The 14,821-nt window shown below is 33.4% G+C and overlaps 1 protein-coding gene and 1 non-coding gene across 2 annotated transcripts in view; one reads left to right on the top strand and one right to left on the bottom strand.

The window, feature by feature from the left end:
- LOC131062017 (uncharacterized protein YNL011C) overlaps nt 1-14,821 on the bottom strand; it is a 255,936-nt gene that overhangs the window by 138,564 nt on the left and 102,551 nt on the right. Inside the window, exon 6 of the mRNA XM_057995873.2 lies at nt 6,748-6,904. Coding sequence (XP_057851856.2) covers nt 6,748-6,904 — 157 coding nt within the window. The remainder of the gene's footprint in view (nt 1-6,747; nt 6,905-14,821) is intronic.
- Nucleotides 14,014-14,085, top strand: TRNAV-AAC (transfer RNA valine (anticodon AAC)). The gene has a single exon. It is a non-coding gene; the product is annotated as a tRNA-Val (tRNA).

Here is a 14,821-nt window from a genome sequence, read left to right as displayed (position 1 = left end):
TAGATTTACTCACAGAATTGTAATCTCACGCTGGCAGATGCTGCAAACATGGAAATATAGCCAAGGCACGCAAAGTACTTGGCAGATGTTGCAAAGAAATATTCAAAAACGAAGCATATAAACTGTAAGTGAACACTTCAAAGACAATGCACTTAAAAGCGAAGGCACAAAAAGTATAACTGAATGCCTCAAAAGAAACTGGATCTACATGTGTCCTCTTATTGCAGCATATGTTCACAATATTTGTTAAAAAGACAATACAAATTTTCAAACAAATGCAATGCCAAGATCTTCATAAACAAAGCACGTGAACTGCTATTTAAACAGTTATATAAAACTGTCTAACTGAATGCATCAAAACGGATCTTTAGAGGAGTCTTGTTGCCTGCAAGTATACACAAAAGTACTTCTCTTAAGCAAAAACTAGACTAACAAAAGGACAAATTGTTTTCGTCCCACCGGGCGCGCCAATGTAGATGAGGGATACGAAATTCGTTTCTTGGTCTCAAGAGCCTATATATGAGCCAAAGACTCAAGAATGTAAATCCAACACCATGCAATGGAGCCTTCTCTAAATGAATACAAACGAAGAAATATACAAAATAAACAAAACTAAATGCATTCATAAGCTATCTAACTCTATTGTTCCTCTATCAACCAAGATCTTGCATTTGCTCTCAGATTTTTAAGCAATTTGCACAAGAGGCTATGGACGAACGAGATAGGATGGTTGATGCAAAATAGTGAATGATTCACAAAGATTAAGTATGCAAAAGAAACGAAAAAATGACATTATGGCACCTGAGTTTCAAGGAGTGAGAGAGAGACCCAATGTGAGGAAGCATAGGCTTAAATAGATATCCTCATGAAGAAAGTTTATTATGGGAGGAATGTAGGATAAAGACGTTAGTTATGAATAAATATTTGTCCCACATTCTCCAAGTGAGTGTGATGGATGGGAGAAGAAAGGGATAAATAAGATAGTTTATGAAGTGGAGGTTGAGGATGAATAAGCATGAATTCATGAAATGGTAGAGACTAATAGATAAAGAGATGAAAGAATGAAATGATTAAATGAATTAAATAAGGGAAAATATTAATGATCCATTTAATCATTGTACAAGTTATGATAATGCATAAGGACATCGGATTGAAAAAATTTATGTGTCTACAGCCTACAACAAGTTTGACGTCAATAATATTACCATCTAGAGTAGAACGTCAAGAAGGCAATGAACCTACATTGGTTGATCTACAAGATCAATTTTGACAAGATTAGATTAATGGAGGACTACAATATGATATGCCTCCAAGCGACCACATAGATCTAAGGATGAAGTACTTGCCTAAATGATATAAAGATCATCACTTTGGCCTAAGGAGAAAGATCGGAAAGCTAAAATTGCCATACTTTGACAATTCGGGAAAATCTACAACACGAGCTTGGGTTTAAAAAGTGGAAGGGGCAATGATCTTTGTGATTCTAATTCTACTCTTTCCTCTTCTCGGGAGTCAGGGATTGAAGAAGACATTAAAGAGATTAAGTCTATTGAAGATAAATTAGGTCAAAGGTCTCTTGCACCCTTTGTGGAAGACATGATCTACTCCAATCAATCAATATTTATTAACAAAGGAGTACTCCCTCTAATGAAGGTAAAGAAAAAGCGAGTGTAAAGAGTATGTCAGCTGCAAATCATAAAACCTTAGTAAGGATTAAAACAAGAAAAAATCATCAAGCACTACAAGAAAATCAGAATATAGTCACCCAACATTTCAAGGAGCCAAAGATACAAGGAGAGGGAAATAGTTTTCAACACTTCTAAGGAAATAGAAGCAGTTGATTCCTCACGTGTTTCTTCTATCACAAACGAATTGAGTATATGGATTCATAAGGATTATGAGACTGCCCTTAATCCATCTCAAGGATCATGTATGGAGGATAAGTAATCTAATGATGTTAGAATTCAGAATAGCGTTCATAATTCTCTTTCACCTTTTGATAAGTACATGACATCCACTAACAAATTAGTGGTTGTGGACTAGACAAGTAACACTTCTAATGACAGTGAATGAAAAGTTACCTTGTGTGTCCAATCTAACCACCTTCAGGAAGATAAGCAGAGAAATGTGACATTGAAGGTTTTGGTAGATGGAATACCAGATATAGTAAGCAAGGATAGATCAGCAGCTAGATGTCGTGAGACACTCGATCAATATAAAGGAAAGAATAAGTTGATAGATATTCATGAACCTTACAAACAAGAAATTCTACGATGGATATGTTGATTGACATAGAATTGCTTCATAGAATGCTAAAGTTTGACATTGTGAATCCTATGACTATAGCATAAAGCAACGAATATGTGCTGGAGTACTCTAGAGATTTATTTGGGACCCTAGTAACAACATAAAGGAATAAGATTGCTTGTGGGCAAGCAATTTCAAGGAGGGGAGATTGTAATGTCTCCATCCAAATTCTAATCTCTAGAACGAAACAAATAATAATTCAGATCAGAAAAGTTAATATTGCATTCATAATAAGAAGTTATCAGAAATAGCAAATTGTATATATACTTGATCAATATACTTATACTCTAAGTCACCAGGTTCGAATTCGAATTCGAAGTTCGACAGCTTTGAAATTCGAATGAAGTTCGATGCAGAAAAAAATTCGAAATGTATAAAATTCGAATTAAATTCGCCATATGTAATTTTAAGTTTTAACAATTTCACAAATAACCTCTTAAAAATATATAATATTAAACAATATAATAAAAAACCATTAATATAAAATTGTAAATTATATAATAATAATATTGAACAACATTATAAAAAATAAACATTATAAATTTATAAATAAACATTATAAAGTATAAACTATTAATTAACCTAAAAAAATATTAAATAAACAACATTATTAAATAATAAACCTAAAAAAATATTAAATAAACAACATTATAAATTTATAAACATTAAATAAACAACATTATAAACATTATAAATAAATAATAAACCTAAAAAATTATTAAATAAACAACATTATTAAATAAATAATAATAAAATTTATAATAAACATTATTAAATTGTTTATAAAAATATTAAACCTAAAAAAAATTTAAAAAATATAAAAATATATAATATAATATTACAAACTATTAATATAAAATCATAAATTTTTAAACATTATAAACATTATAAATAAAAAAAAGAAATAATAAACCTAAAAAAAATGGCGGCCTACCTGTGCAGGTCACAGACTGCAGGTGGCATCGCGGACTGGTGGCCTGCGGACAGGTGGCGACACGAGCTGGTGGCGTCGCGGACTGGTGGTGACGTCGCCGACTGGTGGCGGCCGAGCAACTCTTGCGGCCGGGCAGACTGGGCTCCATTGGCAACTCGCGTGGGCATGACTGCAACTCCTGCGGCCACCCTATTTATAAAATCCGCAAGGAAACCCTAAAACGCAAGCCAAAAAAAATTTAAAACACTTTATCGCAAACCCTAAAATTTTTTTCAAATTTAATCGATTTTTTGCATAGTTTTTCAAGTTTGTCGAATTTCGAACTTCAAGGTTCAAATTCGGCCAAACCTGGTGACTTAGCTTATACTAATATAATCCATTCCCTTGTTCTTACATATTGAAAGACATCTAGATCAACTGAATAAGATTTCTTCTCAAATATTCGTATTGAGCTTATTGTCCAAGGCATTTGGATATAAGGATAGTCATTGCAGACCAAGATAATTTCCATCATTTGTTACAATTGCATTAATAACAAGTTAGTAGATAATTGTAATAAGCATATTGTTACTATCCAAATTCATTTAGAGTATAAGTTTTAATAGAAAGAAGTCTCTTGCAATTGAAATTATAAGAAATTAGTCCCAAATCCTAAAAGATTACATAAGGGGGAGCATTACAGGTTTCGTCCCCGAAAACAACTATTTTGAAGAGGCTTTTTGTCCTCAAAAAAATTGGAGATGAACATGGGTTCTCTCTAAGTAGAAACAAATATCAGAATATGGTTAACCTCAACACTGAGCTCTCAACCTCCTTTTATAATATTCTAAAGATAAATAATAATCTCTCTTTTACCTCCACATACTCGTTTTTCAAATTAAATAATTCATTGTGGAAAAGATCCCCTTGTGGATAGGTGTCCCCCTGTAGGCACAACAACTTAAAACACTTTTAAACAAATAATTATTCATTATTTGCCTTTTTAATAATCCTCCTCAGGACAACATAAGTTATGATTATTTAATTAATTAAATAAATCACACAAGTTGCAGAAAGCATCAAAATGAGACAAATATTAATTCATAGTCATATCAATATGTAATGTCCCCAACTAAGAGGATGTTTGTTTCCCAATAAATTAACACATGTTACTATACATTATTGTGGTTTCAATTCACATTTCTAAACCTAAAACATGAATTATTATTAGCAATACATTTGACATTTATTATATTCAGTCCTATCTTAATTCTCTTTCCTAATCCTAATGAGGGATGGGATTTACTGTCATAGTGCACTGACACCACCTACAAGGAGGCTCCCTCAAGGCCCAGGACTATGTCCCTACCCATTTTGGGCTTACCATCACTTGTGATTCGGATTACTCGCCTTTCCCTACACACACCAACCTATCCACTCGTAGGACTTAATAACGAATTAAGACTAGTCCAACAATATAATAATCTGTCATGTATAATGGATATATATATATAAATGAATTCAAATAGAAATCTGTTATACCTATTATAAGCAAATTTAATTCTTATAAACAATTCTCCTTAAAATATTTTATATTAGATAGCTATAATAATTTATATTGCACATATATTGATCTTTATTCTTAATTAGAATGCAGACATAACTAAATTTTTAATAGTCATTAGTTTATGAGTAATTGAAGAATACTGCCTGTGATATAATAATCTGCTAGTAACTTAATGTTCTGTTCCTTCCCTAATACAGTCTGTTGTCACAGTTAGTATTAGTAACCTATAAGTACAATTGAACTCATGTATGTTCTTTTTGCAATTGTTTAGTGTGCCAAAGGCAATGCTCAATCTGAGCATTCCAAACTGGATAAGTAATGGAGGGATAAACTTATTCGATGCCTCCTCACTCATAACTATTCAATGGTTACTGCCATACTGGTGCCCCATACCTTCTTCCCATTATGGGGGAATGGATTTGATATCCATTATATAACTTACAATATCAAAGGGGTTGCATCTCTTAGACGTCTAAGGGACGTATCTCTTCCAAAACGTACCTCCTCATAATGACTGGCTAATGTCTAATCGCAACCCCTTGTTAATCATTACTTTTCATTAAATAGGTTCATTTTAGAGGCAAGTGAATGAATCGCATATACATTGGTTTCTTAACTCAAAGTGTTGTTGATTTAAATTATAATGGATCGCTGTCTTGTCAAACATAATTCACTGCTCATTAGATTTACTTAACTTGATCATTGTATTTGCTTATATACGAAGTTTGCTTCTTTAACAGGCTTGCTTCCTTTTCACAGCGGATTACTTGTATCTTGCATAAGTGATCACATCCTTTGCCTAACCAATGCTTAACCTTATCTTCTTTTCCTGATCACTGCGTTTGACATAGACAAATCGCTGATACTCTTCAATTTTCTTAATTACATAATCATTGTCTCTTCTTCATTATCACTGATTTATCCTTCCATTGAATCACTGCTACGTATACTTAATTGCTTAACATTCTTCATAATCATTGCTTCCTCTTGTAGTCACTATCATATATCCGATACCATGTAATCATTGTCATATATCATAGGCTTATTCACTGCTCCTTATTCACTGAGGTATCTCTATCGATAATGGCATTTGGTCAATGTCTCCCGTTTCAAAGAGGGGACATGACACAATATGCCATTATGGATTTACGATGATGAGGCAAAGCAACTTGGCGAATGTCAAAAAATAGCAACCAATAAGTCTAGAGAGCTCCCAAAAATTTGGAGTTGTATTCTGAAAGCACCATGAGATTCAACAAAATAAACTAAACTCACTGCCATGAACAACACCACTGCTTGAAAAATCTTGTGCTCTCCAAGAACTTTGGAGTTCTCCCTTGCTCGCCAATTAACCTACAGGAAAACTTAGAAAATAGGCTAATTGTTCACACACCAAATATACTTTAAAAGGGGGCATTACATTCTATTATCCAAAATCATTTTGTCATTATTGTGAAGTAAGAAGGTAATTGGATAATGCCAAAAAGAATTTTGAAATCAAATGCGAAGGGGCAGTAGACATAAACATGTTACAAAATGAATAGTTAAAATAATTAAGGTATAGTCTTTATCATTTTTCTCTTTAATCAAACAGTTGAAGACCTTCAAAAAGAGATTTATTTGAAAGCGACATTTTTTTCCACTGTTGAATGCTACCCATTAAGTTCCTATGTAAATCGTCTTCTGGAAAGTGTCATAAAGCAGGTAACAGAAAAAGAAGAGAATCATCAAGGTTTTCAATTTGTGATTTTTCTTGCTTCAAAATCTTCCAGACTTGAACTAGTATACTATTTAATATTACTTACAATTGCACTTCCCAAGTTAAATGGCATTCAGAAATTAAACTTGAAACTCTTCATCAGGCAAAACCCTATCTTTCAAATCTGGATAATGGCATACCCTCCACATGAAAGGAAATTTCATAATTGTTATATTTTAATTCTCAAGAACACAAACTCACCCATAGTTCACAACCCAAGGTAAGTCGATCATTTGTGCACACTGCAGGAAGCACGAGGCTATCTGAAGGAATTTGGGAAACTCGAGAAAACAAAAAGATTGCTGCATCCAAGGACTGAAAGAATATCCGAGCTCCAGCAAAGAAGAAGTTACCAATGCTGCAAAAACATAAGCTTAAATAATCATGTTGCATAAATCAAGCAAAACTGAAAGAAAGCCAAATAAGTATAACATTTCTACATGGTCATTGACTTTTACATATTAATCATAATAGTTGTATTGGTGTAGTAGATCCAGGTGTCATTTGCTAGTTCTCCTTGAAACATGCTGGATATGTATAATGACTAAAGTACTAATCAAAAAGCCCACATTTACAACAAACTATAATCCCTCTATAAATTATCCATTAAATTAAAAAGTATATTATACGTTAAATAAAAGAAATTCTGTCTGTCAATTAAGATGAGTTAGGCTTCAGGAAATAATCCATTAAGATATCCACATATGACAAACAAAAATTGAGAAGATTTTACTAATCCTGAGTTTATATTACAATAAAATATATGCCTTATGACAGGTTAAAGGAAAAGATCATGTCAATCCCTAAAAATATCATTAATTTCAGTAAATGGTAGACTTGTTGACTACAATTAGACTAAGAAATAAAATTAATATGTAGCTTCTAGCATACTTTCTCTGATTACATAGTTGCAGTTGATTGCTTGGATAGAACAGTTTTTGTTTTGGCATTGAATTGTTACTTGCAAGACAAATTAATGGAATACTATTTGATTTTCCATGCTTACTCATCATATTTCACAGTTTCTTTCCTATTAGAATGTGTATATTCAGTTAATATAATTGGATGCTTTGCAAAAAGAAAGTAAAATGTATCCAAAAAGTGTTAAGAGGCCTTGTTGGTGGTGTTTTTATGCACGTTCAACACAGAATAAAATACCTAGAGATATTCTATTCTCTTTTGCTCAAAATCTTCTATGTGTTAAACAACTGAATTGTGTGGTCACAAAGACGACTCTAAGGTTCCCAAATGCGTACGGATAGTCTCAATTGGTTCATTGTGATTTCATGGTAATCGCAAGGGGGACTTACATGATTGTTCGAGGAGTAAATTAATCTAAAGATTCCGCTGATTGCCGACACTTGTAACTTTCTTGTTTTTTGGAATGATTTTGCAATAAGCTCTTCCGAATCCTACTTCTAAGACTTTGAAAAAAAAAAGGCAAAAAAGGTGAGGGTTTAGGAAGATAATTCAAATCTTAAACTAATCCTATGAACTCTGGAGACAGAAATTGCAAAAGTGGAATTTAAACCAATTCTTGTTTCGCCAAATTCAACAACTACAAAAGCAATCTTCTAAGAAATTCAAAATATTTTCATATCACTTATATTCACCAGCATATTGAACAATGAATATAGTAATAGAAGTTAAATTCTCATTTACTTGTTCAGGCTAACTTTGCAGAATAATTGAAAATCATCCAATTATTAAAAGTATGAACACGTCAACTCCACATTAAGCAATTTTATCAATCCTTCATTCAATCTATCAACTTGGAAATTAAGTCTATTCTAATGACAGCCAAGAAACCATGCTAACTTGCAAAAGTGGACAAAGATTCACCAACATATTGAACAATAAATTATGTCTATTACTTAAGAAGTATCACTACAACAATTTCTCCAAAATCTCTCTTTAACAAATGAAAAGAGGAGGTTTTTCTATAGAGACCCCAATACAAAGCAATGGCCTAAATTGATCCAAGATCAACGACCAAGATTAAAACATCAAATACTAAATAAGGCAAGCTGCACTAGTTATCCGAAATAGACCAATGGGAAATAAACAACTACAAAATTCATCTTTCTTCTAGAAGAAGGCATCCCTTATCCTTTTCTTTGGCAACGAATTCAAAGAACCTAATCACTATAGGGTTGAGCTCTTCCATTGGGACACTTGGCAAAATGTCGATCTTGTATTCCTTCAAGTCCATCTCATCTTCACACGTGGCAAAAGTGGTTATCGAATCTATTTCCAGTTTTTGAAAACCATCCTCAATGGACAGAAGTGAGGATGACTTGCCAAAATGTTGCTTTTGGATTAGATTTGTAGGAGTGAAGAAGTTGCTTTGAGCGTTGGCCTTCAGGTGCTCTATATCCAAGTCTCTATCTCAGACTATTTACTGCTCAAGGACATCAGAAACTATGATGAAGACCTTGTTTTGGACAGATTTTATTGTTTCTTCTATTATGGCACCAACGATCTTCATCTTCTCCAATACTTCCCCTCTAGCCACCAAGGCACGATACCATGTCCTAAAGTCATATGATGTTCCAGCATCAATACATTTCCACTGACCAAGTCTTGTTAAGGGATTCCTTTCAGCACCTTTCAACATGAAATTGTCTTTTCTTGAATAGTTTGGAAATATTCCTAAAACTCAGCTATGCTCTGGACTCTATATATGAATAAACAGATCCAACCATAAACCTGTGCCTAGTCCTCCATGAATTTGATGGCCCTATCCGCAACTTCTACAATTCCTTCCTCGGCCTCTTGGGCTATCATATTCATTCCTTCAAAGATCTCAATTGAATCTTGTGGAAGAGCAAAAGGTGGAGTGACTACTGCCTCTTCTCTTCTAATAGGATGTGAGGCCTCACCTCGACTCAGTCTGACATTTCAGTGGATTTTATATTTAGACTATTATGGATACTTTATTTTGATGCATTTTGAAACTTAGAACTTATATGATTTCAGGATTTGGATAACATTGCTATGTTTTGATGATTTACTTATATGCTTTATGAGATAGAACACTACATGATTATTGGATAAGATGATATTGCGAGGATAGATGTCGTTATTGAATTTGCAGGAATTTGCTATGATAATAGAACTTTGATGTATGGTTAAGTTTATGTGAATTAGGATGAAATTGCTTATATGATATTGCTTGATAAGAGATGTATTTAATCTGTGCAGATGTAAATTGTATGCAAGTAATGATGTGTATTGTTATTCTTTTGAAATTATATTATATGTAGATATTTGAAAGTACTAATGTGTAAATTGAGATGCGCAGGAAATTAACCATGTGACCATGGAAAATTTACGGAGAACCCAACCTAGACTTATGTATGTTCGTAAGCCAGGGGTTGTCTATTTGGAGAGACAACACCCCGTTTGTGTTGTATTTTTATTCGTAACAGTATATGCTGCATGTGTGTTAAGTGTTATTTAAATTTAATGTGTAAAATCCACAAGAGACGATTTCATGTTTTAATTTGTAAAAGTGTTTTATTTGTGTCACTTGACATATGTGTGGATTTAAGTTTAAATATTTTTTATTTTTGTCTCTTGGTGGGAAAGTGTTCAACTATAGCTTTTTCAAATAATGTAACGTGATGTCATAAATACTTTGGGAAAAGAATCTTTGAAGAGGTCAACATATGTTTGACCCGAAAATAAACTTCAGAAGGGTTTAAAATGGGCTAAATGAACACCTAGGGGTAGTTTAATAGGGTTTCCTAAAGCCCATAAGGTATACCTAAGGGTTAGGGGTAATTTTACGCAAGTTTCTACTCCTAAGTGACCTTTTTGACACTTTAAAAATTGGCTTTTCTGAGTTGAACGAAAATTGAAATTAGAAGTTTAAACTTAGTTGTAAACTTTCCTATTCGAGTGCGAGTCTTTTTCCCATTGTCTTACTTTCCTTTTTAGTTTTTAGAAGCTTGTGAGAACTGGGAGGATGAGCTTCTTAAGCAAGAAATTGAAAATTTGAGGGTAATCACCCACTCTCCATTTTTTGGAGACGAGAATTTTTGAAAAGAAATTTTGAATAGAATAGAAAAGGATATGAATAGAAAAATTGGCTAAGGGTAGAAGAAGAAGATCCATGGATTGGGCAGCTCTTCCTCAAATATTATCCTACCTTTGGGCAGATTAAGGTTGGTTTCATTATTCTTTAAAATGTCTTCTTCTTGCATGTGTTTGGAAGTATGTTGGTGTAAGAAATCTGTGTTCTTGAATGTCTTTTTTTTTAAGAATTTCATTTGGTATTTTGCATTATGTCTTGTCTGTGTTTTGGGAGTTTTCTCAAGACCTCTTACTCTTGGGAGAGAGGAGGATCTTGTGGGTGGTAGCAGTGACAGCCCTCGAGTGAGAGACTCTCGTTTTGAGAGCGATCACAAGGGATTTTTGTGTGACCCTTGCTGCATGGCCTGTTTGTGCAATGGGGGTCATAAGGAGGGATATAAGGCTAGAATGCCTTGGGGGGCATAAGGAATAAGGGGTTGAAATTCTTGATGTAATTATTGTGCCATGAGGTGGCTACTGGTTTTCCATACTTGTAGTTCTCCTCAAGGTATTGGTCCACTACCACGCTTAAAAAGGTCGTCACCAAAATGTGGTGCAGTGTAGCTAAGTTTGGGAGTGTGTTTGTAATTTGTGTGTTTCCTGTCTTCTATGTGTTTGCATGTTTGTTACCCGTCTAGGGCTTGGTTCTCCGAGCTCGGGGGTGGCTACCAGTTAGCCTAGGCTGGGAGATGAGCACTCCATGGTCATATTGTGATTTATTATGCAGGAATGTCAGGAGAAAAGAATAGGAAAAGTGAAAAGTTGCAAAAGATTATTGTTGAAGAAATCTAAATTCATTTGCAGTTATTAGTTTTGATAGAAGAAATACACCCTCATTCGTTGAAATGAGAGGCAAGTTGTAAATTTGAAATATAGACGTGAGATCTGTTATTGTAGTTAAATAAATAAACATCCTGTAATTTTGCAGAATATCTTTAGAGTTGTAAAAAGCTAGATATACTTCTATTTTCTATTTTGAAAAAAAAGGGGTTACTTTTGAATTGCATGCAATAGTTTTTTTGTAATATGGAAAAATCAGTTTAATTAAATCTGTGTTCTCCTTTTTATCCTGAGAATTTTATCTTCATTCTACTTGCAGAAAAATATGAGTTGTATTTGCTGTTAGATTTTAAGTATTAAAAAAAAAGGTGTGTATGTAGTTGCTGTGTTAGTTGTAAAATCAATGAATGTATTTATTGCAGAAAAGTATAATGCATTCCTAAAATAGTATTTCCCAAGTTCAGAAGAAAAATATATATATATATATTTCCGATGTGCTAGGATAAATAGTTTAGCAGAAGATTTATTCCATTTCCTTTTAGCATTTAAAATAAAATAAAAAATAAATAGGAAAGGCATTAACTCGGTTGCATGCATATTGTGGTTTTAAAAATAATTTTTAGAATTCTGTTTTCCGTAAAGCAACAGAGTACAATATAGTTCTGGGAAATATATCACCATTAAAACAGACTTATTTCTATATTTCCTTTCCTACAATTGTAAAACAAAATCTTTCATGATTACGATGTTAGTTTGAGAAAAAAAAATAATACTATTAGTTATAAATAAATATATATATATTTATATACATGTAGAAATCATGGATATATCTATATATATATATTAACATGTCATATAAATACCCTACAAAACAAATGAAAATGTAAACCCTAGAATATATACCATTAAATATATATATATATATATATACATATATATATATATAAATATATGTATATATATATATATATTTATTTATTTAACATAATGATATACCCTTGTTTTTTTTTGCTTTTTAAAAAAAAAAAAATTGCATGTAAAACATATTGAGAAATATATATATATATTTAAAAAAAAAATTAATTTTTAACTTTAAAAAAAAGGGGGGGGGGGGGGGGGTTTTGGTTATCGCGGGTTTCGGACCACACCCCACTATGCACACAATGGGCGGCGCTGAAACGCCGCCACTGTGTGAGCACACAGTGGGAGGCGCCGAAGCACCACCACTGTGTGGCCACATAGTGGTGCGGCGCCCACCGCACAGTGGGCGGCGCTCGGTTCGCCCACCGCCTCCCCCACTCAGCCCGCTAGTAATTTGAACGCCGCCGACCCTGCAACAAAACAAAATCATGGCCGCCGCCGATGGGTTTCGGCCCTGTGTTTAATGGTAATCAAAAAATATAATAAACCCTAGCCCGAGTAGGGCTAGGGTAATAAAATAAAATAATATGTTTAAATTCATTTAGTTAAGGGTCAATTTATAAAAAAAAAAAAATCCCTAGTTAGGGTTGAAGGGCAAAATGGCCATTAAGTTGGAAAGTTCTTTTAGATGTTTAAATATATATATATATATATATATATAATTATATAAATGTTATATTTTTGGGTATGTATTTATATAGAGTTTTAAATATTTAAATACCTCTATATGATATACTAATTAGGAAGTTTAAAAAATATATATATATAAATTTAGGAATAAAGCCTAGTCTTATATTTTTAAAAGTATTTAGTGTGATAAATACTTAGTATGCCCTAGTTAATTTAATTAGAGCATTAAGTTTTAAGTTGGATTTTAAAGGGATTAATTTAAGCACCTTTCAGTTGAGGTTGGAATGGATGCTAGAAAAATAATTGTGAATTAGCTTTCTAAAGTCGATTAATTGCTACTCGTAATTAATTTTGCCCGTGTAAATTAAATTATCTAAATTAAATGACACTTTAAACGATTATTATAATTATTGAATTAAAAATGGATTTTTAGACTATATAGTCTTATTGGAGATTAAATTTATCTTCATCTTCTATTCCTTTAATGAGTTCGATTTAATTAATCTAATGACTAGGTATCTTGTGAAGATAAAATTAAACCATTTAGATTTCCGCAAATAAAATTTAATTAATTTTCGATACTTGGTTTGTATCAGAATTAGCTCGAATATAGAAATGGCAAATACATTAGTGCATGTCGTGTGAGCGAACTTGTTTAATTAATTAGTATTTTAAAAAAAAAAAAATCATTCCGTTTTTGCCCTAAATTTTGGGCATGACAAAGGATTTACCAAATGTTGGATATAATCCTTCAATTTGTCATTCTCCACTTTGAGTTTGTTTTCTTTACTTCTTCTTTCCTTGGCCTTTCCTTGATGGTGTTGACTGAATCATCTAACTCCTGGACTTCTTGTTCCATTGTACCAACACCTAATCCATAGTCATTAGCTCGTAACTTTAAATGTGATATCCTCTTTTGTTTTGTCAACTTTTGGAATGGCCACCTGTACTGAACGAGATCTCGTGCCATCTTTATGGATTAAGGAATATTTCTTTGCCTTCTTTTTGTTGGTGTTGGAAATAAGCCACCCCCGGACCGATGATGGACTGGTCCAAGAGGGGCCAGTAGCTCAGTGGTAGAGCACTCCAGCAACATATGGAAGGTCCTAGGTTCGAGTCCTAGCTGGTCCATGTCATGTCCCCTCCTGGATCGTTATATATATACGGAGAGAAAGGGAGAGACCTGTTGTGACGTCTTCACACATCGCCCCATTGCAAATGGGGACCCCCACTTTTATCTTTTTAGAGTGGGCAATTTTGCGTTTCCCATGCCCGAGTCTTGGAGTTGATCATGCCTAGTGCCATCTAGGGTTTTTGAAGTTATAGGATCAAGTTGCTAAAGTTGATATTTTAATGATCCTAAGTTTTGTCTAAGTGTAGACCCATTTGAACGTTAACGTCTTTTTAAACACGCGCATCAGTGATTTTAAAGTGCCAAGATATTCACAGACCTTTTGGAGTTGTTTTCTCGCTCCTAAGGTATTATTTAAGTTGGTTTCGCACTTTATTCCAATATTTTCCTAGCGTTTTGCTCATATTTCTGGAGAATTTGCCTAAGTCCAGTCTAATTTAATGTTTCTAAGTGATTTTGAGTTGTTAAAATGTTAAAATCCTAAGGGAAATTCATATTCCAAGAGTTAAAGGGTCAAAATCCATGCTAGAGGTGCTTTTCCCCTCACATTCTAGACTACCCAACCTATTCTCCCACTCAAAATCCATACTACACATGGGTTTCCCCTGAAATCCATACTGGCTACTCTTTTCCCCCACTGTTTATCCATACCTGGGTCGAATTTCCCCTGGAAGTGCTAAAATTTGGCTAAGTGTCAGGATTTATCCAGACTACCATGGATTTTCCACCAGGAGT

Source organism: Cryptomeria japonica, chromosome 2 (genome assembly GCF_030272615.1).
Source record: "Cryptomeria japonica chromosome 2, Sugi_1.0, whole genome shotgun sequence".
Taxonomy (NCBI): domain Eukaryota; kingdom Viridiplantae; phylum Streptophyta; class Pinopsida; order Cupressales; family Cupressaceae; genus Cryptomeria; species Cryptomeria japonica.
This window is presented reverse-complemented; position numbering and strand designations above follow the sequence as displayed.